General features: G+C 47.4%; 1 protein-coding gene across 1 annotated transcript in view; it reads right to left on the bottom strand.

Annotated features, from left to right (window-relative positions):
* Positions 1-24,155, bottom strand: part of NVL (nuclear VCP like) — a 444,777-nt gene that overhangs the window by 342,101 nt on the left and 78,521 nt on the right. The window contains exons 7-8 of the mRNA XM_085612998.1: positions 10,621-10,747; positions 6,588-6,664 (exon numbers count right to left, since the gene is read on the bottom strand). Of these exons, the coding sequence (XP_085469124.1) occupies positions 6,588-6,664; positions 10,621-10,747 (204 nt within the window). The remainder of the gene's footprint in view (positions 1-6,587; positions 6,665-10,620; positions 10,748-24,155) is intronic.

Below are 24,155 nucleotides of genomic sequence, written 5' to 3' on the forward strand. Positions count from 1 at the left end.
AATCCTTTATCCACTGTCCGATGCAGGGGTCTACGGGCCCCGAGTGGGTGAAAGGGGAATACAAGTTAATTCTCACGCCATCAAATATCTGAGGCTACATACTATGAGATGATCCATGTTGAAACTTTTACCCCCATTGGAAGAAGGTTGGATCCTTCTAGCATGGTTACCCCCACTTTTTGCCTGGTGTCAGTGTGTTTTGGACCTAGTGTGCTGGGATCCTGCTAATCAAGACCCCAGGAACTGTGCATTCTCCCCTTAATTGACATTGTAAATACTATGGTACCTCCACAATTAACTAGTGGTGTTCTCTTATAAGTCCCTACTATATTGTACTTGGGTATCTAGGGCATAGGTACACCAGCGGTATCCCATGGACTGCAACATGTATTGTGCCGCCCATGGGAGTCCACTTAACCTCTGACTGCAGGCCTGCCATGGCAGCCTGTGAGAGTTGGTGCTTACACCTCTAACAACAGTTATAAGTTTCCTTATATCTGAGGTCACTGCACTTTAAACCTATAAGTCACCCCTATGGGAGGATCTTCAGACCTGAGGGCAGGGTGCTTGGTTATAAGTGTGAGGGTGCCCCTGCATCAGCAGGTCACCCCTGGAAACCCGGGAGTCAATTCTCTAGGCTTGGTGAGTGCGGTCAGCCATTTATAGACACATAGCGGATATCAGTCATTACGAGATGTCCAACTATATAGTGGCTGCCCTGAACCGGGTCATGTTCGGTATCAAATGTTTTGGAATCATACCCAAACACTGATTCCAGTGTTGGAAGTATGATACCATGTACTGGGGGCTCCTAGTAACAGCCTTTCAGGGTCGGCAAGCAAGCTAGTGCTGCTGCTGACCACAAACGCGATTCTGCCCTCCTGCTGCGAAGCCAAGCTCGAGCAGGGGAAGGTAGAACAATAGGTTTCCTGTGTGACTACCTCCCAGAAAGGACTTAGTGTATTGGGTGGGGGTGGGGGGAGCTTGCCAGCGCCATCAGACGGCTTTTAAGGGCACATTTGGTGACCTCCTTGCATACTACAGCTTGAACCACTTCAGGGAGCCATTAACTCTCCCTCTGGCCCGAAATTGGACAAAGGACATGAGAGTATCCTCCCCTCTGTCCAGCCCCTCCTCTCGGAGGAACCCCCGAGTCGTCCTAACCCTTTACTTAGAGTATTTAATGGCGCCTTCGTTGGTGGATCCTCAGATTTGTCATGGGATAAGACTGAACACTGAAACTACATCGCTTTACAATCATCTGAACACATGGACCTCGTTAGACTTTGAGTGGAACCAAGAGTGCACCAAGGAAGACTCCTGCTGCTCCTGGTCTCGCTGTCCTTCAAGTTGTCCTCGTCGTCTGTGTCTGTGCTTCTTCCACATTTTTTAACAGACCTGTGGGTTTCAAGGACACCCAAAGAAATCTCCCTTAGAGTGAAGGAGTCACTCCCCTGCATTAGCAGGCTCCGCAAAGAATCTGACAGGTATGCTGCCCCTGTCATCCTACGGACTTCCTGAGGCTCTGGAACATAGGCGGCGGTTCTGAAACTCCCTGTAGGCCGGTCCTGTCCTCTCTGCAATTTTGAGACCAGTATCTCTCGTCGGAACAGATGGAATCAAACCCCTGTGCATCGCGTCGTCTTGCCGTTAGCAAAGCTTGTTGGCTGTGCACTCCAGAGATCTTCGGGCTACAAGAAGTTCCAGCCTCCAGCACCTTTTCCCTCCAAGATCAGCATCCTTATTGCATCCTGTGCATCGTGGGCATCTTTGGTAACTCTTGTGACTCCTTTGCCTTCGGCCTGTGGTCCTCCCGTGGGTCTTCTCTTGCTTCAGTGCCCCCCTTGGACCTTGTTGGTCCTTTATCATCTTCCACGCCAGTTGAGGCTACCAAGGCTTGTTGGTGCTCCCGCCAGACACCGACCACCTAGTCACCGGCATCTGACATGGGACAGCTCGTGCACGACTCCTGGTCTTCCTCAGCGGCACCTGGTCCTCACAGCTGCAGTGACAAGGTCACCGTCGACTCTTTAGAACCTCCCAACATCGGTGGGCATTGTGTCTCCGTGCCTCCAAGTGGCATAGACACTGTCCCATCTGCTTACAGGTTCTTCACTTCCAGAATTCACCCTTGGATTCCACTGGACTCCTTAACAGCCTTCTCCAGCGGCATCTTCTTCTAAGTTGTCCATTGCTGTCTACAGCAGGTTCCTATGCACCCAGCTTCCCTGGTGTGGATAACTTGGTTCAGGGACATTACAGGTGGGATGGGTGGCTCTCCAACCGTCTGTCTTGCAAAGGGTTTCTTTGGGTTCCTCTGGAAAGGGTCCTTTTTCTTCAAAACTGCAACTCCTCTATTGACTTCTATTGGGAACACGGCTGTTTTTTCACTCTGCACACAGCCTCAGTGGGGTTCCTGGGTATTTACCTTGGGTGTTTCCTTTTGTCCCCAGCTCCTCTGGATTTTCTGGCCCAAGTACAGTTTTCTTTTACAGTTCACATTCCATTTGCTTAGTATATGGTTTGGTCTCCCCTGGAGACCACTGTATTTTGTGCTACTTACTGGATTGTTTTTAAGTATTCTTGTGTATTGTGTTGATATCTCCAGGTAGGCGATATACCAATCTGATAGTGATATGGTGTTGTAATAAACAGACTTATTTTTGCTAAACACTGTGCAGTTTCTTTTCATCTAACTTGTACTACAAATTAAACTGGTAAAACAAGATGCTTAACACTCCTTCAAGATAAGCCTGAAGACTGCTCTCCACAGCTACTACTTTGAGAGCTTTCTATGGTTATCAAAGACCACTCAAACCACCATAAGGGTTACCAAAATTAGTGCAAGACGACTCCCCACAAAACTTTCCAAAAAAGTGCTCTTTTTGTCTAGTTTGTGCATGGAAAGTTTCAAGGTGATCCATCAAGCGGGGGCCGAGAAGAAGGAGAGCCCCAAAACATGAAAATTTGCATGCATTTTCCAAAGACTTATTGAGGAAGCACTACCGAAAAAAAAGTGCTAAATGCAATTACACCAAATTTGGATGGAAGACAAATCTTGGTACGCAGCTTGTGATTTTTGTGATTTGGTGTAAATGAGTGGACTAGTTTTTGAGAAATTAAGGTTTAAAAATATTTGTTTATCTGGACGGTTGTTTCTCAGGAGCGCCAATTTCAAAATAGAGCGTTCTGATTGACTCATGGAGCATGAGTCTTTCTGTGAGTGGGTGCATGAGGGTGTCTGTGAGTGGGTGCATGAGTGCTTAAGTGGGTCTGTGAGTTCTTGCATGAATGTCTGAGTGGGTATGTGAGTGGGTATGTAAATCTCTTAGTGGGTGTATGGTATGAGATTCTGAGTGGGTCCGCAAGTGAGTGCGTGAGTCTCTGAGTTGGTGTCTGAGTGGGTGTCAGAGTGTGTGAAGGTCTCTGAGTGAGTACATTAGTGTCGGAGAGAATATCTGAATGTAAATTGTTTTATAAATGTTTTCAGGGATATTCGCAAATATGTTGCGAGTGTGTCTGTGAGTTGGTGTGCGAGTGTCTGAGAGGCTTTGTGGGTGGGTGCGTAAGTGTCCGAAGGCTCTGTGAGTGGGTGCATGAGTGTTTCAGTAGGTCTATGAGTGGGTCCATGACTGTCTGAGTGGGTCTGTGAGTGGTGCACGAGGGTCTATGAGTGGGTGCATGAGGGGGTACATGAGGAGCTGAGGATGTCTGTGAGTGAGAGCTCGACTATCTGAGTGGGTTTGTGCAATAGTGCATGAATGCCTAAGTGGGTCTCTGAATGGGTGCGTGTGGGTCTGAGTAGGTCGGTGAATGGGCATGTGAGAGTCTGACTGCTTCTGCGAATGAGATGCACGAGTGTCTGACTGGGTCTGTGAGTGGGAGTGAGTGGGTCTGTGAATGGGTGCATGAGTGCCTGAGTGGGTCTGTGAGTGTGTGCATGAGTTTCCGAGTGGGTCTGTGATTGGGAGTGAGTGGGTCTGAGAGTGGGTGCGTGAGTGCCTGAGAGGTTCTGTGAGTGGATACGTGAGTGTCTCAGTGGGTCTGTGACTGGGTGTGCGAGTCTCTCAGTGGGTCTGAAAGTGAGTGTGTGTAAAAGTGTGAGTGGGTCTCTGAGTGAGTACATTAGTGTCTGAATGATTTTTTAAAAAGATTTCCAGTGATATTCATGGAAAAAAACATTTTGACATGTTGTACACATTAGGGGTTCCACAAACACCCCTTTCTACAGAGGTTGCCGTCAGCCAATCACAGAATTCCTGTTGGCGTGGGTATTCGTGAGGCATCGCATAGTATTGACAAAGGCTTCGCGCCTCTCGATATACAAATTTGTCTTCCCATGAATTTCTCAAAAACTACTAAACGGATTAAAACCAAATCACAACAAGCATTTACAATGCAATAGGTCTCGCTCTGACATTATTTTAAGCTGTTGGCATTGCAATTAGTTTTTTATTTTTTTTTAAATCCTTTTGTGAAGCATTAATCAAATGGTGTAATGCCAAATGACAATAGCTCACTTTTTTGTTATTGTCTAATCTATTGCATTGCATTTGTACTAGTGTGAGTTTTCTATTGTAAATGGGACTGGCTTTTAGTAATGATTCGCGGCCGAGCCAGGCAATGAAGGACTGGCTCTGAAATGGTTTATCAGTAAGGGGTCTCTGCAGGTTAATGAGCTGACATCTTGATTAAAGCTGACCATTTGTAATGTGTCTGGACCCCTTTGCACAGCCCGGAAAAGGTTAATGTGCTAAATACGACGGCCCCTGACTCCCACCCCTGCACCTGCCCTCTCACGGGAGAAAGGAGTGCAAAGAGCAAGGCAAGAGGGAGAGAGCCAGGGAAGAGGGTGGAGAGCCAGGGAAGAGGGTGGAGAGGGCGAGGGAATAATGAAGGGGCGAGACATGACTGGGAAGAAGCGACGATCAGGAGGAAAGGGAGAGAAAGGTTCGACAGGAAGAGAGTGAAGCAGCGACAGGAGAAGAGTGCAGGAGGGCAAAGCGTCGAGGTGCGGGAGCGGGGAAGGAAAGAAAACGACAAAACAAAAGCAGATGAGAAACAGAGCTAGAGAGGATGGGAGGGGAGACGTCGGTGTGGCAGTGACCACAAAGGAGAGAAAGAGTGAGACAGGGAGCGTAAGAGGCAGAAAGTGTACAGACAGGAATAGTAAAGAGACCGGATGAGAGAGAGGAGGGAAAAGAAAGAGGGGATGAGAGGCTGTTAGACGGAGGCGTGTGTAAGGACGGTGTGAGGGGGGAAGAGGGACACAGAAAACAGAAAACTACATGAAAGCGCGGGGTAAAACAAGAAAGAGGCAGATACAAGCGCTCGACATTGCAGGAAGGCAGCCGCTAGTTTATATTTGCATCACGCTTTCACTTTGAGTGAAAGCGTAATGCAAATATAAACAAGCGGCTAATGTTGATATAGCACTAATGCAACTATCCGAGATGTTTCGGGAAGACAGCAGCTCTTGGCTTTCACTTTCGTACATCTCAACCCTATAGACTCGATCTTGAACTGCTGCTTTGGAAAACTTTTGAGTAGTGCTGAAAAAATGTAAGGGACTTTTTAAACTATTCCCTTTGTAGCAAATTTGTCTTCTTTATGAACATAGATATGGGGAAAAAACCAGATGGTGGAAGAGAGCCACGGAAACAGAGTAAGAGAGACCTAGTGTGTATAGTAACTCACAATTGACAGCTGGGTCAAGACACTTTCTGCGCTCTACAAATAGGAGACTGTCTCCACTGCAGCAGCTTTGCATATACAGCAGGTTTCATTTTAATTTGTACTTTAAACCACCTCAACTGAGATGCTCAACTGGACCTATGAATTAATGTTAGTCATATGGATTTAAACTCCAACCTGTCATTATTCAAAGCAAGAGTTTTTGTAGTGTTATCTACAGTGACTTCAGTAGCCTGTGCTCCCTTTTGTCTGAGGAAACCACTTTCATGTGTTTATAGGCTAATGGTTTATAGAAGTACACCAATGCAATCAAACCACCTTTGTCTTGCTTGCTGTGCTAGCCATCTAGCCATATTAAGTGTCTTTAAGGGATACTTCTTTAGACGCAAGTACATACATGTATTGGACCACTGGACTATTTTATTTGGAAAGAAAGATTTTACTGTCACCAGTATTTTAGGTATTACTCAACTTAATAGTTGGGAATGTGATCTTCTCCTACTGGATTTCTGCTCTACAGAAGGTACAACATGTGAATACAAAGGGGATAGCAGCTCAAGCAAAAACCTATAAGGATGAATAAGTTGATTGTCTTTTCATAAATAAAGTAGTAATGTCTGCCCTGGTGGCAAATGCTCATCAAAGCTCTCACCATCCAATCTAAGATTATGGCTCTTTTGGCAGAAATACAGAATTACACGGCTCCTTGGGCCAAGGCTCCTTAGCACCACCTCTTTTTTGTTAAAACCTGCATCAGATCTTGACCTGGTTACACACCGATAAAAGCAGCTTTCACAAAAAACATTTGTGACTAAATCTCTACAAACAGGCAGGATGCACCACAGTGACTACAATATGCACCAGAGATATGCAGAGTAAGACATCAGGTTTACCTTCAGTGTCTCCTCAATGCCACCCACGTCTTCAAACTTCACAGAGCAACGCTGCGGCTGTGGGACTGTACTCTTCCCTGTGAGGGAAACAAAAAGAGAATTCACAAAGGTCCTCTCGCGGAGCAGATAGAACATGTCTAACCATGTGTTAGTACAGGTAATGGCAAAAGAGATATGGGCCTGCACTATACACAGCAACAATTCTCAGGTCATCTCGGCTACCCCAAGTAGTGAGAGTTATCAGGACATTAGTCATGAGTATCTCACAGTTTCGAGCGCAGGCAGAGCATGTCCTATTTTGGCATACCAACAGAATGGGATCCAGCAATTGGCATCTGTTCAGTGAGATTGTAGGCTGTAAATGCTCACTTATAACCCCCTCCCCCAACCCAAAACAGGATTTGTTTGTGCAAGACTCACCCACACATCATTTCTCCATTTGAAGGGTTTGAATGTAATATTTCTACAATGTGAGGACCACAGGCAATGGTGGCGTGTGAAGAGGTTCTGATGGACAGTGGTATGAACACTCTACTGCTCCATGATGCAGTAATCTTCAAAAATGTCCTTGTTTCTATGGTGTATTTAAATTGACTCTGTTCTTGGAGCAGCAGATTTCCTATATTCTTGGAGACATGCTTTGACTGAATTGGTTCCACAAAGATGGTAAAGAAGAAATATATGAATAAGGGGATCATTCTACCTGGACACACTGGAATCACCTTAGGGGTATTAAAATTATAATATGATTGCATTAAATGACTCACTCCAGGGCTTAGCAAGGAGTGTGACGTTTCTGGTGAAACCAAAACACTGGTGACTTATATCTTGTACACTTTGGGAAAGGAAAAGAGGTCTTCAAGAGTTCAGTTGTGTAGCTTTGCCTTAGATGGGAATTGGGTTTTCAGGACTTTCAGGAGTTTATGAAGAGTTGCAGAGAAATATTTGAAAATTGCTGCTTTTAGGAAAAGACCTACAATTTCCATGGCAGGCTTAGCAACCTGCACGATTTATCCTCAAAACACAGTTTTCTGGGTCACTCAAATACTACTTTGAAAACATGCATTTAAAGAAGGCTAAAACGGAGCAGGTCAAATCTGTGTCTCAAATCAGGCAATGCTGCTGGGACGGAAATTCTGTGCATAGCTTTCTAAAGCGGTGTCTCGCTGTCACCTTATATTTATGGATAGCCCAGTGTTTTTCATGAGACTGACAAGAATGCTAAAGGTGCTCCATTTGATTTGTGCTCATTTCGATACAGAGCATTATCAATGCGAGTGGCTACTGCCCTGTCGACCCAGACGATGTGGTGAAGGCAGCAAGACTACAGTCAGGGGCACTGGCCTTTTAATTGGTACGCCCAGGTGTGGGGTGAGGGTACTGCCTCACTCAAGTATTCAGTCTGTTCCAACTTCACAGCCGGGGTTTTTGGCCTTCAATATGCCTCGGACACACATGAAGTATCCCTCTGGCGAGTGCATGTTGTACTTAGGGACAGGCTTTTTGTGCTAAGTTGGAGATGTCCATCCTAGACATACCAGTCTGCATGAACACAATTGTTTTTATCACTCCCCTGAAAATGGTGCACATTGAGAATTGTGTGTGGGGTGATTGCCTGGCCATTCCCTTCGTTTCATTTCAGAGCAGGCTTCCACTGCATGAGTGAAACTCGAGTCTCCCTGTTTCCGCTGTAGTGACCATCGCCCATGTTAAAGGAGCCTTCAGATGAGGTGAATACAAATCAAACCGAAGCCAGCACAAACTGGTCAAACTGGACGAATCCCTTCAAAACTGTCCCACAGCAGTGGGAAAAATATTTTCTTGAGCTCAAGGAACCTGGCGTCTTTCAAAGTAGCAAGACCTCTGGAACCAAACTACATGAGACTGAAGAGCCCCAATCAGGGTGAAACCGGTCTTGGGTTGCTTGTGTTCTGGTTCAGGGAGGACCTCACCTGGCAGTTCAGACTGGACTGCTCCTATTGGAGCAGGGTCAATATGATTTGGTATACGCCTGGGTCCAAACAGAGGTAGCATGATGTGCAAAATAACAATGGGCTTGGATGTAGCCCCAAGTAATTACCAGTGGCTGCGATTAATTCAAGTATTTCATCTATCACAACCTTGTTTACTTCAGTGCGTTGCCCTAAGTGGGACGGGTATGTCCAGACGTTGGACCAGTACACACCGTCACTGGAACCAAGCTATGCAAGACTGATGAGGCCTAATAAGGGCTAAACTGGTATTGGGTTGCTTGTGTTACAGTTCAGGGAGGACCTGGTCTGACAGTTAAGGGTGGACTGCTCCTGTTGGAGCAGGGTCCAGATTGATTTACATATGGCTGGGTCCAACCTGTGGTGGCATGGTGTGTAAAATAACAATGGACTGGGATGCAGCCTCATGTAATTATCTGTGGCTCAGATTTACTCAAGCATTCCACCCCTCACTGTTTTGTATACTTCAGTATAACTACACATTTGCACCATTATGGTTATCATTATGGCAATAAGAACTGGATAAAAACATATGTCTTTCAGACACAACAAGCTACATGTTTAAAGGATATATAAAAAAGAAAGCGTGGGATGGATAGACCAATTGCTGTATTACGAAAGACACCATGCTTGGTGTTGGGAGCAGGCGGCCCTCTCTTAAAACTCAATTGGATTTTGTAAATTATTGAAACATCGATTACATGTATTAATTGTTCAGCCTTTGTTTACATTGAATGCCTGCTGTATGATAAGGTGCGCAATGAAACTCCATAAGAAACTCACAGTGTGGGGATGAAAAGAGCATCACTTTACACCATGGGAACGATCCCAGCAAGCGATCACTGCCAGGAAATCCTAAAAGCTTTATGAGGTTGGCTCAATGGGGAAATAGTTGGGCACGCTGGCGGTGTCTGAGGAAAGGGTAGGCCGGAGAAAATATTGCCAACATGAGGACAGTGCAGGCTGGTGAGAGACAGCTGTATTGGTGCCATCCCTGGCTGGAGCATCGACTAGTTCTTCTTCGTTGTGACGCTTAGTGCATTAGACCAGCGAAGGGAGGGATTATCAGAGCAAACAGTGGAGGCATGTGTACCAAGAGCCAGAATCAGGGGGACACAAACAGGCATCTAGAGACTTAACAAACTGAAACAACCCCACACAACATCTAAAGGAAACTGCTTCATGCAACTAGCAGAAGAGAACCTCATAGGTGTTACTGTGAAAGGCAAAAGGTGCTCAGCCCATCACAGCCATACACGGATTAGAAAAACATATTCACAGATGATAGATAATAGGTATGCCTTCACTTGAAGCATTAAAAGGCAACAAGACAGAGACAGCAAACAATATGGATCAGACAAGCTTTTCTGTTACGGTCTTTTACATTGGTGTAATTAGCCCGTAAAATAAAGGAAGCTTTTCACAGAAACCAGATCTCCCAGGTTTTTATTGGCCTATCCTTTCTGGGAATGGCATGTGAACTACGATGCTATGGGTAGCGGAAGTGACATCACACACTATCTGATCTATTTTTTACACATATATGTAGACCACCTTTAGAAGCTGCAGTTTTTTTACTGGTTACTTTTAGACTTTTAAAGTGGATTCAGAGGTTTGAAAATAAATAAACGCAGGCTTGCCAGGCCCAGGCCCATTGGCTTTGCCACTGCTGGCTCCTACAGCATCCTCATTCGGGTTTTCCCATTATATTTAAAAAATGTCCATAGTTTCCCTGATGAACGTCATTCAGTTGTTCATTTTTCTAACTGAATCATGTACCATGAGAACATTCAGCAATTATGCAAAACCCAGATGGATGAATTTGTGCTAAGCAAATCTCATCTGCATATTTACCATGCACAGAAGGTGCACCTGAACAGCTTCATGGGCTGCTAAAAGGAGAACAGTCCCCAGATGATGTTGGAATTGTGTCTGAATTTGCATGATTGCCTAGGAAACATCTGAGGGAAGTTAACAACATATTGCTCATACACCATACTCATGGTGGCAACTGCACCTTCAAGATCGGTCAAACCGCTCACCTTTCCTGCTCAACAGCAAGGCTTCTATTTCTCCATCCACATCCTGGGAGTCTGTTTTTCTTCGCTTCCCTTTCTTAAGTTTATCTGTTTTACTCGCGCTCTCCAGAAGAGAACGGTCCACCGGAGTCTGCAACAAAGCAGAAACAATACCCAACTGTGAGAAAACACAGGAATGGAAAGAAAGACAGACAGAAGAATGACTACAGGTAACCACCATGTTCGCCCTTCTCATTAGACAGTCTGTCTTCCATTGGACTGAAGCATAAGACATACAGGTGGACGGGTGAAGAAGTTAAGATCTCAGATATTTTAATTTTGATACCTGGCTGTACTTCAGTGCGCACTAGACAGGGGAATAGCCATGATAAATACAGTATAAACAAGGTTCCTAAATGGTTCTACACCACCCAGAACAGAAACAGCGTGTTCCAGACAATGCTCCTTTTACACACCATTGTTTTGCGGAGGCCTAGCTAAAGTGGCCCTGCTGCAAGGACCGAACACTACAACTTCCAAACTGTTAAGCACAGGACGGGGCAATGACGTACAAGGTGGCATGTAGTCATCTCGTAATCTTCATTCAAAGTAATCGTAAGCCATCTCTGCAAGCAGGGTGGCCACCAGACCAGTTTTATATCGACATGGCCGATATTTTAATGTCCTACCTGTACAAAAATGTGAAAAATCACCTAAAGCCGGAATTTCTCGCCTTATCAGTCACATACGGTAAATAGTACATGTTTGAAGAAAAAAACGCTTTAAAATGTGTTCTAAAACTGCGCTAATGACACCCGTGACTGAACAAAAACAAAAAAGCCAGGTTCAGAATTAATAAAGGCGACTTCATATAAAGTTCTTCTTAAGACTCATGTCCAGGCATTTGCAGAATATTAAAATGTGAACAGATAGCGCGGATTTTCTCAGGAAAAGGTGGAGAACGAGTCGGCAGAGCTGGCGCGCGCGGCCGCTGCCCACTGTGAATAGCTCCCTCTTCCTAGTGAGGCCTATTGTCTACTCGAAGGACAGGGGCTGCTTAGTCAGTACTGATAACAGTGAGCTCTACAAGAAGAGGGAGTGCAAATAATCCTCTGTCCTCGTTGACATGACATCCGAGGGCTCTACCATGGGGACAGAAATCTCACTCCTTTCCGTTTCATTGTGCTGAAATTTTATGCTGTAATTCAAGTGTAATGATTCCCTACAACATATTACATTCGCGCTGAAAGACTGCCCTCTAGTGACAAGAGGGAGCACTGCGCCCATTGTTTTTTTCTGCTCCGGCATTCTTATCTGCTGCCTTCTGAACTTTTAACAGTGCAATCTGAAAGAAACATGTTAGTTAGATTCCTCACCTTAGAATATCCCCAGGCGTCAGACTGGATCCGGAAGATTTTTCGTCAGCAATACCCCTTGCGCGTCGCTAGGCGTCGTCTGCGGCTCCGCGTCAGTCGTTGGCGTCGTGCGCCGGAATGATGTCGTCGGAGTACTTAGACGCCGCCCTCGCGCGCTGACGTCAGTTCTTCTTTTTTCCGCGCCAGTAAGCGCCGATCCGGGAGAGCTACCCCTTTTTAGTCTTTTTTGACTAAAATATTTTTGACTCTTTTGTCACTGTCTCGACATCTGGTGCCGGTAGCATGCCTGGTTTCAAGGCTTGCGACGATTGTCATCGGCTGATGTCGGTGACCGATCACCACCGCCGGTGCCTCTACTGTTTGGGCCTCGACCACGACACGGAGTCGTGTTCCGACTGCAGGGCCCTGACCTCGAAAGCTAGGCGGGAGCGGTCCCGCAAGCTTCGCGAGATCCGCCACTCGGCTCCGCGCCCCTCTCGATCCCGGTCCAGGAGGAGGTCCAAGGATCGGTCGCGGAGCCGCAGTCGACACCATCGATCGTCTGGCTCTTCGGGTAAGTCCAAGCGATCCAAGAAGTCCAAGAGGCAACATCGCTCTTCGGACTCCCCTCGCCGGTCGCGCGACTCGGCCGAGGGTCCGGGTGGTTCCACCCCCGCGGCTCCGTCGGAGCCGCAGGCGCCGCGCAAGTCCCCATACCCGCCGGTCCCTGGGACTGACGCGATGCCGGCGGAGATCAGTGCCTTCCTCTCGGCCATGAGGGGCCTGGCTCTGCCGTCGATGCCCGCTGGCGCGCCTTCGGGCCCCGCGGACTCGACTGGGCAACCTTGCGCGCCGGCGACTACGGTCCCGGCGCCGTTGGAGGCTCCGGCCCCGACGCCGCAGGTCCCCAAGGGGCCCAGGCCTGGGCCCCCGTCGACGCCGGTCGACCTCGTCACGTCTCCTCCGCCGGCGTCGACACCGGTGCCACCTCCGACGCCGAATCCGGTCGACGTCGTAACCCGGTTTAGCCCCGGTCCGGACCCGGCGCCGGTGCGGCGTCCATCGACGCCGCATCCGGCGCCGCTAGGGACACGATTTGTCTATCGTCCGGTTCCGATCATTCCTCCTGTTTACCAGGAATTGGATGACGGGGGCGACTGGGAGGGGTCTGAGGACCCTATGACCCTCCAAGGTCAACTTTCTCAGGACTGGGCAGATGAACTGGGGGAGGCCAGTGGTCTGGATACCTCACCGGACACTGGATTCATCTCTCCTCCGACTGTGGCTTCGGAGGAGGGTGCAGCTTTTTCTGTGGTGCTGCGCAAGGCGGCGGAAGCCCTTGGGCTCGAGCTGCCTGCCGTGGCTGTGAGGACGAACATCCTCACCGAGGTGCTTCAGTCTGCAGCAAGCTCCACTGAGCCTCTGCTGCAATTCAATGAGGCCCTCATTGACGTTCTGCAGGGCACCTGGTCCAAGCCCTCCACAGTCCCTCCTGTGGATAGGAACGTTGCCAGGCGCCACCGCCCTGCTCCGGGCGACCCCAGTTTTCTGTCCCAACACCCCACCCCCGAGAGTCTGGTTATCCAGGCCTCTACCTCCCAATTCTCCTTCCCGACCGCTCCTCCGGACCGGGATTCCAAGGGACTGGAACAGTTCGTTAAGAAGCTGTTTGGGCTTGCGGTCTTTATACACCGCCTGTCTCTTGGACCGTTTTTCCCACTCTCTGTGGATACGGTGGAGGACGTGCTACCCCTGTGTCCGGAGGAGGCCAAGACACAACTCTCCCAAGCTTTGGCCGATGGAAGAGATGCGGCACGTCATGCAATCCGATGTGGACTTGACACTACGGACTCGCTGGGTAGGGCGATTTCTACCACGGTGGCGCTTAGACGTCATGCCTGGCTGCGGTCCACGTCATTTTCCGGGGATGTCCAGAGCACTCTCATGGACATGCCTTTCGATGGCACTCGCCTTTTTGGTGAGAAAGCGGACAGTGCGCTGGCTCGCTTTAAGGACTCCCGGGCTACGGCCACGTCCTTGGGCCTCTCGGCCCCGCGGCCACAAACTTCCGCTTTTCGCTCCTTTCGTGGCCAAGGAAGGGGCTCCTCCTCCTCACGCCCGCCTAGCCACCGGCCGCAGAACCAACCTGCACGCGGTCACGGACGTGGTTTCCGCCGAGGCGGTAATGGAGGACGACGCGGTCAGTCCACATCCACCCCGGCAGCATCCGCCTCCAAGCCTTCCTAGTCCGAGCTTTCCGTCCCATTCCTCGCCAGTGGGAGGCCGGGTTCGCCATCACCTGCTCCACTGGCGTACCATCACTTCGGACAGGTGGGTGCTGCAAATCGTCCGAAGGGGCTACTCCCTCCCCTTCGAGACGACCCCTCCAGCCATGCCACCGCAGCACCACCGTATCTCGGAGGATCATTTGAATCTCCTGCGAGAGGAAGTTTCGGCCCTCTTGGCCAAAGAGGCCGTCGAGCGCGTTCCGAGCCCAGAAGTAGGTCGTGGTTGTTATTCCCACTACTTTCTGGTTCCCAAGAAGGGCAAGGGGGGCCTACGCCCTATCTTGGACCTCAGGAACGTCAATGCCTTCCTCCGGAAGGAACGGTTCAAAATGTTGACTTTGGCTCAGGTTCTAGCTGCCCTAGACCCTGGAGACTGGATGGTAGCGTTGGACTTGCAGGACGCATATTTCCATATCCCCGTCCTGCCGGCCCACCGGCGTTACCTGCGGTTCACGGTGGGTCAGGAGCACTTTCAGTTCACCGTGCTCCCCTTCGGCCTTACCAGTGCCCCTTGGGTGTTCACGAAAGTGATGGCGGTGGTCGCAGCTCATCTGCGCAGATCAGGGGTTCCGGTCTTCCCCTATCTCGACGACTGGTTGTTGAAGGCGGGCTCGCCACAGGCAGTCGTCTCCCACCTCCAGACTACGGCGGATCTCCTGCATTTGCTGGGGTTTTCCATCAACGTGCCGAAGTCACACCTGAGCCCCTCTCAGAAGCTCCTCTTCATCGGAGCGGTTCTCGATTCGACGCAGTTCCGGGTTTATCCACCGGAACAGCGGGTCCGGGATATACAGGCCCTGATTCCCATCTTTCGGCAACTATCCTGGGTTTCGGTCAGGCTAGTGTTGCGGCTTCTGGGGCTGATGGCCTCCTACATCCTACTAGTGCATCACGCCAGGCGGCGCATGCGGGCTCTGCAGTGGGACCTGAAGTTTCAGTGGGCCCAGCATCACGGCAACCTGTCCGACCATGTCTTGATCTCGGAGGGCAGTGCACAGCAGTTGCAGTGGTGGCTCACGGACCGCGATTGGGTCACGGGCAAGAGCCTCTCCCTACCCCTACCGGAGCATGTAGTAGTGACGGACGTGTCCCTCCTGGGATGGGGTGGCCATATGGGAGAGGCGGAGATCAGAGGCCTCTGGTCTCCGGCGGAGTCTCGTCTCCACATCAACTTGTTGGAGTTGAAAGCGATCCGACTTGCACTGAAAGCCTTCCTTCCCTCTGTCAGGGGAAGTGTCGTGCAGGTGTTCACGGACAACACCACCGCCATGTGGTATTGCAACAAACAGGGCGGGGTGGGGTCGTGGACCCTTTGTCAGGAGGCTCTGCGCCTCTGGACATGGCTGGAACACCAGGGCGTCACCCTAGTGGTTCAACATCTGGCGGGCTCTCTGAACGCCAGAGCAGATGAACTCAGCCGCCGGTGCATGATGGATCACGAATGGCGTCTGAACTCCGAAGTGGCGCAAGGTCTCTTTCAGCAGTGGGGAGAGCCTTGGTTAGATCTATTCGCCACCGACGAGAACGCGCAATGTCAGCAGTTCTGCGCGTTGGAATTTCCAAGGCGGCACTCGCTCGGCGACGCTTTTCGTCACGAGTGGAGTTGCGGTCTGTTGTACGCCTTTCCGCCTATACCACTTCTGCCCAGAGTGCTGAAGAAGATCAGGCACGACCGGGCCCAAGTCATCTTGGTGGCACCGGATTGGGCACGAAGGTACTGGTATCCCGAGCTACTCAGTATGTTGACCGATCCTCCGATAAGTCTGCCCCTTCGGGAGGATCTTCTGTCGCAGCAGCAGGGGACGGTCCTCCACCCGAACCTGTCCAGCCTCCACCTCCATGCGTGGAGATTGAGCGGCGGCAGTTGATGCCATTTGACTTGCCTCCTGAAGTCTGTGATATCATTTTGGCAGCCAGGCGTCCCTCCACAAAGACGGTATACGCCTGCCGGTGGAACAAATTTGTGGCATGGTGCACAGCAAAGGCTGTGGATCCCCTTTCCGCCCCTCTTTCTGAGGTTCTCCTCTTTCTTCTTTCTTTGGCCCGACAGGGCGCTGCCCTGGGCACCTTGAAAGGTGATCTTGCTGCCCTCTCTGCCTTCATGCGGCTTCCAGATCAGCCCTCTCTTTTCAAGTCCCCTGTAGTGTCACGCTTTCTTAAAGGCATTACTCACACGTTCCCTCCTGTCCCTTTCGTAATGCCTCAGTGGGACTTGAATCTTGTCCTTTTCTATCTGTTCATCCGGACAAGGTTGTCCTTCGGCCTCGTCCCTCCTTTCTTCCGAAAGTGGTGACTCCCTTTCATCTGGGGCAATCTGCCACCTTGCCCACCTTCTTTCCGCCTCCGCATCCTTCCAAAAGAGGAAAAGCGGCTCCACCGTCTGGACCCAAAACGTGCGCTCTCCTTTTATTTGGACCGCACAAAACAGTTCCGAGTGGACGACCAGCTTTTCGTTGGCTACGTGGGTGCAAAGAAGGGAAAAGCTGTGCACAAACAGACCATCTCCCGGTGGGTCGTTTTGTGTATAAAAATCTGTTACTCCTTGGCAAAAAAGGACGCTCATGTTGGGCTGCGAGCCCATTCTATTCGGGCCACGGCGGCTACTACTGCTTTGGGACGGGGAGTCCCTTTGCAGGACATCTGTCAGGCGGCGACGTGGGCTTCGCTGCACACGTTTGCCAGGCATTATTGCCTTGACAGCCAAGTCCGGAGGGATGGCTTCTTTGGCCGTTCTGTCCTCCAGGACTTTCTGGTGTGATCTTGGTTCGCAGACCCACCTCCGGGGTTGGTATTGCTTGGGTATCTATTCTAAGGTGAGGAATCTAACTAACGTGTTTCTTTCAGATGAACAAGTTACTTACCTTCGGTAACGATGTATCTGTAAGAAACATTAGTTAGTTAGATTCCTCACCGACCCACCCATCCTCCCCGTTCTGCGAACCGACATCTAGGGTTAAGGTTATCCTTTTCAGGCCCCTAGATTTTTTGGCACCAGTGTCGGTCTCTTGCATGGCTCTGCGTTCCTGGTGCGGAAAGCTGTGTACAAGAACGGATGTCAGCGCGCAAGGGCGGCGTCTAAGTACTCCGACGACGTCATTCCGGCGCACGACGCCAACGACGGACGCGGAGCCGCAGACGACGCCTAGCGACGCGCAAGGGGTATTGCTGACGAAAAATCTTCCGGATCCAGTCTGACGCCTGGGGATATTCTAAGGTGAGGAATCTAACTAACTAATGTTTCTTACAGATACATCGTTACCGAAGGTAAGTAACTTGTTCTTCAAGGCAAGTCCAAAATGCAGTGCCTCTCTGTCTACTAATTTCCAATTTTTTTTTAGGTCTCGCTGAGCCCAGCGCATGAGCGCTGGCTCGGAGAGACATTTTGTATGTGGGATTTTCAAAGTGCTGCTGGCTGGCCTAATGCTTGCGTTCACGCGATCGTGCACGCGCGCTGCCGGCCGCCAGCAGCACTTTGAAAACTCGTGCGTCATCGCGATCACTTTCGCTTTCAGAGCGATAGCGATCACGATGACGCACGCGCACACACAACTCCCGCTTCTCCCCCTCCCCCACCACATATTGCGTCTCCGGCCGCTCGCGCGCGGCCAATGCATGTTCTATTTAATGGCAGTTTGCTTTAGTAGATTCTAGTCAATCTAGTGTACCACAGTGCACATATAATTACTAAAGGAAGGGCATTACATTCGAAGGACAAGGAGTCAATCATCCCTCCAAGGATTTCTTCTCAAACATATGATGTTCCTAGGTTTCCCGAAGTGTAACGAAATGCATATCCTCGAGTAAGCCACGTCTTAAATATCGAGCACGTTTTTTTTAGCCAAGTACCAATTGAAAAGCTTACATTTGTGGCTTTACCCGTTCCTCGGAATTGTAGGCATCAATGCGCGTGCTGTGTTTAATCGGAAGTTGAGTAGACGTGATTAGACAGGCATTTGCTACGAAGGGTGGTGGTTTCAAGTATGTTCCCAGGCAGTGCAGCAAAACTATGCATTATGCTGTATGCTGCACCCTCAGAAACAAAGAGTAAACATACTTATGACAACGATGCAAAGGCCCCACCCATACACTCACGTGGCCAGCTGCTTTCCAAAAACGTATGGTGTACTAAATTTCACTACGTAATATGGAAAAATGTTTCCCTTAAACAAAGTTCAGATGGCCCTGTCATGTGAGAGGAGCAACTACTGTTGGTATCGTTTTATTGTGAGAAACCTGTAGTGCTTGGAGAACTTTTCAGGCGATTACACAAAGAAAGTGTGTGCTTTTTTGGCAGTACACTACAGCTTCTGGGGGATTATCAATGGGATAAATCTGTGGTGAAAGGAAGGGCTCCATTTACAAATTGTCTAGGACGATTATTATAAAAAAATATATGCGGTAGCTGCACTCGCTCAAGAGCTCCACTGGGCTCAAAACATGTCATCTATAGAAATGAAAGAGAAACGTGTGTCGCAAAATCCATTCCTATACACCTGTGTTACTCCCCTTGTCCTAACTTGTATACTACAAAAACCTACATTCGGAGGATGCTTTTTTTTCAAGATGTGTGTCAATTTAGCACGCTAAGGCATTCCTAATTTAAATTTGATTTTCCTCGGACTCCTATGAAATATTTTCTGCAAACATGAACGTCACATTGACTCACTATAGACTCTAGGGAAGTGGTTCGGCTCTCCTTGTTCATTTGCTGGCTTGTCCCCCTCTAGTAACAGCACGAAGTTCGAATTTTCCACAAATAAGGATCGCCTAAAATGCCAATCAGCAAATCATTTACTGGTTGGCATGGTTTTGACCCATATGCTTTTGGTATGTGATGTTCCATCCACCCCTGGGTGGCATTTATTAAAAGGTGGCTTTCCCTTTAAATTATTTACAGGCAAACCGTCTCTCTGACAGTTCAAACTCATTGGCAGACAAAGAAAAACTTAAATAGCTATACCCCGTTGGATATGTAATGCAATTACTTTGATTAAGGGAAAGAGCAAAGGGGTCTGCAACCTTACTACACAACCAATCATGTGATGCAACCTTCTTTGGACACCTTCATCTTCGGTAACGTGGAATAGCCCACAATGTATTCTAAAAGGATACCATGACCCAAAAAAAAAAAAAAGACAGTGAGTGGCCCAAGCATACCAATAAAACGGTAGACTTCCAAATAAATAAATAAGCTATTTAAAAGTAATTTTTCAATCCACACATTACCACTATCGCAATGATGCAAAAAACAACAGTTGATGGACAGAATGCAGAACAATGTCATAGGTTTCACCCCTCTTCAGCCAGGATAGCTTGATTCCAGTGGCATGGAGAGCACAGGCCCCACGTCTGGGCATCCCCGTCCCACTCGGGGTGACAAATGCAAAAATAAATCTATCGCAATGATGGCTGAAAGGGTCTTGTAAGTCCCTTGAGCAATTTGTGGCGGGTCTATAACCAAGTGGGGGACTTTCGTCAGGAATGATCCCTAATAGCCAGCACATTTCAATGCTCTTGATTTCACATCCTCCTCTCGTACCCATCAGCATCAAATAACAAGCATTTGCAATGCAATAGGTCTCGCATTGACGCGAGTTTGAGCTATTGGCATTGCACATAACAATGCCTTTTATTTTTGATTTCTTTTTAAAAACATAAATAAAAGGAATTGTTATTTACAATACCAATAGCTTAAACTCGTAACTGCGAGACCTATTGCATTGCAAATGCTTGTTTAACTTAGTTGATGGTTAAACAGACTTTGAAAATGCATGGGCCACGCGCTTGTGCCCCAGCAAGTATATCATCAACACTTAGTGGTGCGTGCAACTGTGGTGTTTTTTAGGCATTGAAAATCGAATGAGTACAATATTGATATATACGATAAAGAGCCCCTTTTCGTACATTATAAGGATATTGCAAGAGTAAAAGTTTTTTTGGTTGTTGAAATTTTGGGTGACAAATTACTTTGAGTACTAATGACTTTTACGATGAATTCTATTCATAACTGATGAATTATTAATATTGCACTTAAAACAATATTGCTGAAGCATCTAGAAGGAGCCCTGCCAAGTACCACGCATCAGGCATTAGTCTAACGCATTTCAGTGTGGTGGTCAGCATCACCGTACTGAAATGGAAAATCACACATTATAGCGCCTCATTAGCTGTCAACTGGAGTGCTGCTATAATACACATCGACTTGAGCTGCTGTGACTGAGCGCAGTGTGCACTCCTCCCGGCAGGCTGAAGATCTGCGGAGTGCTCGCAGCTCTGCGAGTACTGCTACAATGTATCTAAGTTGTAATAACAGAGACACACCCCTGGGCCAACACGTGCACAAAACTTAAACTGATGTCACATTCAGTATGGCCTGATGGCTTGACTAGTAGGAAGACAGACAGTGAGTGAGTGAATTTAGAGACACGGTTTACTAGGCTGGTGCCGTCTGGGTGAGTCACGGGCCCGTCCTGCTGCCGGCATTTCATTAAGTTAGTTTGGGCTGTCTGCTGTGCTTCCTTTGGGCAAGTCAATGCGCAGCTCCAGTACAACAGCGCCGCTTGCACCTCAGGGCAGACAGAACCATGGGGATCATGAGGTGGTCGGACTGATTCTTGCCAGCGCCTGGTCAGGGGCACCGACTCTTGCGGTGACCTCAGTGCTGGTCTGTTTCAGGGCAAGCCAGGCTTAGAGCTGTACTCACCGCTGCTGGCGGTATAGAATGGAATTCAACTTAGATGGGATATATATGTCAACATGGTGTTTAACTAATATTCAGTACTGCTTGATTTTGAGATTCTTTAATAACGTTCCCTAATCTAGAACTCAGTTCTTGAGTGGTTCCAGTTACTAATTACTCTAGACCGGATGTTGAGGAAGTTGGTGACTCTTACCATAAGTTTTGGGGTAATCTAAAGTTCTGGGTGCATTAAAATATTAGGTTCAGCTTCCACACAAGTCACTGAGGAGTTACAGGGCCATATAGAGGAACAAGGCCAAAAGTCAAGTTCCTTTATAAGGCTATGGAACCCTACACCATCACCCTTCCCACAAACCTCTTACATCCTTGGTGCCTTGCTCCTTCATATGAAAACGGAGCTATGATTGCGACATGAAGAACAGAAGTGGAATCTACACCAAAAAGTAGTCAGTAATTTGTTGAAAAAATATATTAGAATCAGTTTAATGTAAATAAGATTAATAAGGTGTTGAAGCTCAGAATTAGAACAAAAAGAGAGAGAAATTCAATTTTTCCTGTGAAAAACTTTTAGTGTGCAAAAAATAAACATGTTGCCACAAATATCTCCATTATGCTCATCACTGTCCGTGTACCTGTAGGTTGCCTTGTTTAAACTACAGCTTTAATTATGTTCCATGACCTGGCCTTGAACACGGGCTGCTGACAGGAGGTATTACATGATGTCAAAACTAAACTGTAATAACTTATAACAGTTGAGCAGCAGAAATTGCAGTATCCCATCACTAATTTCTATATAATCTAAGGCGTGTGACGCACCCAGTCGCTGATTATAAAGAAATGATGTTATAACTCAACTGTAATAAGCTATTACACTGGAGTTCTGCAGTCACAATGCCTGCTGCCAGCAGCCAAAGGAAAAGGCAGGTCAAGTTATGGGGCATAATTAAAATAGCTGTTCCAAGAATGAAAATGAAACCTGGCTTTTCTTTCTTCTGCTCTATTTTCTAGCTGTATAGTGACAAGCACAAAGGAAATATTTATGGCAACATGTTTAATTTTTGCACTCCTTAGATAATTATAGGAAAGTTAAAATCGTTCTGCACGTTTCTACACATTTTGAGCTGCTGTGTCCATTTTCTTTATACAAAAACGGACTAGTATTAAACTGATTCAAACATTTTCTTGCAACAAATATCTCACAACCTTTTGATGTGTATAATTTTGTACTACAGATTCTAAATTCAGATTTCATTTATTGTTTAGTTAATAAAAAAAACTTCAGAATTCATAAAGCAATATAAAATGTTTTTTATACAGAGAAGCACAAAAAAAAAGCTAATTCAAAAAAGAATCATAGGTACAAGCAGGTACAGTGTCAGAGCTAAAGTGCAATTATGTTTAAAACAACCTATATAAATGCTAAAATGCAGTGGAGAGCAATCATCAAATAATAATGTCTAGTGTAGACCAAATGTCATGAATAAGGTGCAATAATCATATCTAAAATCAAATCCCTTATACATATTCTAGAAGGACATAGTGAGAATGTAGTGACATTTGAAAGACTATCTGGCATAAACACAATTAAAAAAATCCTACTGAAAGACACACACAATGCTGATGACATGAGTGAAAGTGTGATGCTGCTGTTATACTGGGAGTCATTTGTGCAATGATCATGGGTGAAAGCAATGCAGTAACATAGCTAACGTGCAGTACTCGTGTGATACTTATGTGCAAAAGAAAACAATCCTACAATAATAATGTCCAAAAGCTGACCCAGTATCATTGTTAAAGTGCATTTTATTTTTATTATTTAGGTTGGTAAACATGTTATCTCGTTTATATAAAAGAGCTAGGTACCAAAGGCTTAAGTGTTTTGTGGGAAAGGCGATTGTGTGATCATGTATTATAAGGGGTAAAGTATCCCCCTGCTGTACATAAGGCTATTGTAAGTCGCCTTCTTGTTCCATAACTTTATAAAGGAACTCCGCCTTCTTCCTGGTTCCTCAAAGGTCATGGAACTCCTCAATGACTTGTAATGCCCTTATAATGTACGGCAGGAGGTACTTTATTCCATAAATAATTGGCGACTTGTGATACACCAAGTCACCTGTTATAAAGAAATGACTTAGCCGCTCAACTGTAATATGTTAATACAGTTGAGTTATGACCTCAAAATGCCTGCTGCCAGAGTAAGCAGCCCAGGAGAAAGGCAAGTCACGGAGCATAATTAACCCCTTAACTGCAGAGGCTTTTCCACCCTAATGTCAACCCTTTTTTGACTAGTTGGAGTACTTTGCGCTTAGACTTTCACAAATGTTCTACACATAAGGTATGCTTGCCAAATTTCTGTCCCTTTCCCCCCACCATCATGGGGATTCTACGGATACCCAGGGGTTATGGATTAACCTGAAGGGAACTGAGAAAATAGTAAAAAATATAGCGACATATTGAGTTTTTGGGAAATTTAGGAAAACAAACTGCTGCACAAGAAAGTGTCTGGTTGTTTCCTAAAAATGGCTTCAACAAAAGGTTTGCTGTGTTGAATCTACCATCTTCCCAGCCCTCTGGAGCATGCAGAACTGAATCAATAAAAAAAAATTCAGCCACAGTTCTGGCAATTTTCTAAGAGGTAACCTGTTTTTAGATCTCGCCTAGAGAACGCAGCGCATGCGCTGCTTTCGCCTTGGCGAACCTATTGTGGTCGGTTTTGTTAGCGAAGGGAGACAAACCATGTGCGTGCCTGGACAGGCGAAGTTCACGCGCATGGCGTCTCCTCTCTGCTTCCAGCTAGCGGCCGGACATCCGATGTGCACGCGCACCGCACGGCATCTCATTTGCTTGCGGGCTTGTTTCTATTGATAAAGGGGCATTTATACACATTGTTCTGTATGCTGTTACAGAGCCGGAAAAAAGCACTATTGTTCAGATAAATAGAGGACATCTGAATATTGAGACTACTGTATTCGACAAGAAATGTTTGGAATCATTCTGGGAGCCTCCTGCTAGCTTCACATTTGTAGGGCAGCTATCAGACAATCAGGAGATACCGGCAGCCAGTTGCGTGGACAGCTTAATACTGTTTGCTGCACAACATGCTACGGATGAACTCCGCATTGTCAAAAACATCTCTTCGAGTTTTTGTGATAGAAAGCCACTGAATCCCTTCCTACATTGGATACACACGTGTACAGAAAAAGACGGCCATTGCGA

Source organism: Triturus cristatus, chromosome 6, assembly GCF_964204655.1.
Source record: "Triturus cristatus chromosome 6, aTriCri1.1, whole genome shotgun sequence".
NCBI lineage: Eukaryota > Metazoa > Chordata > Amphibia > Caudata > Salamandridae > Triturus > Triturus cristatus.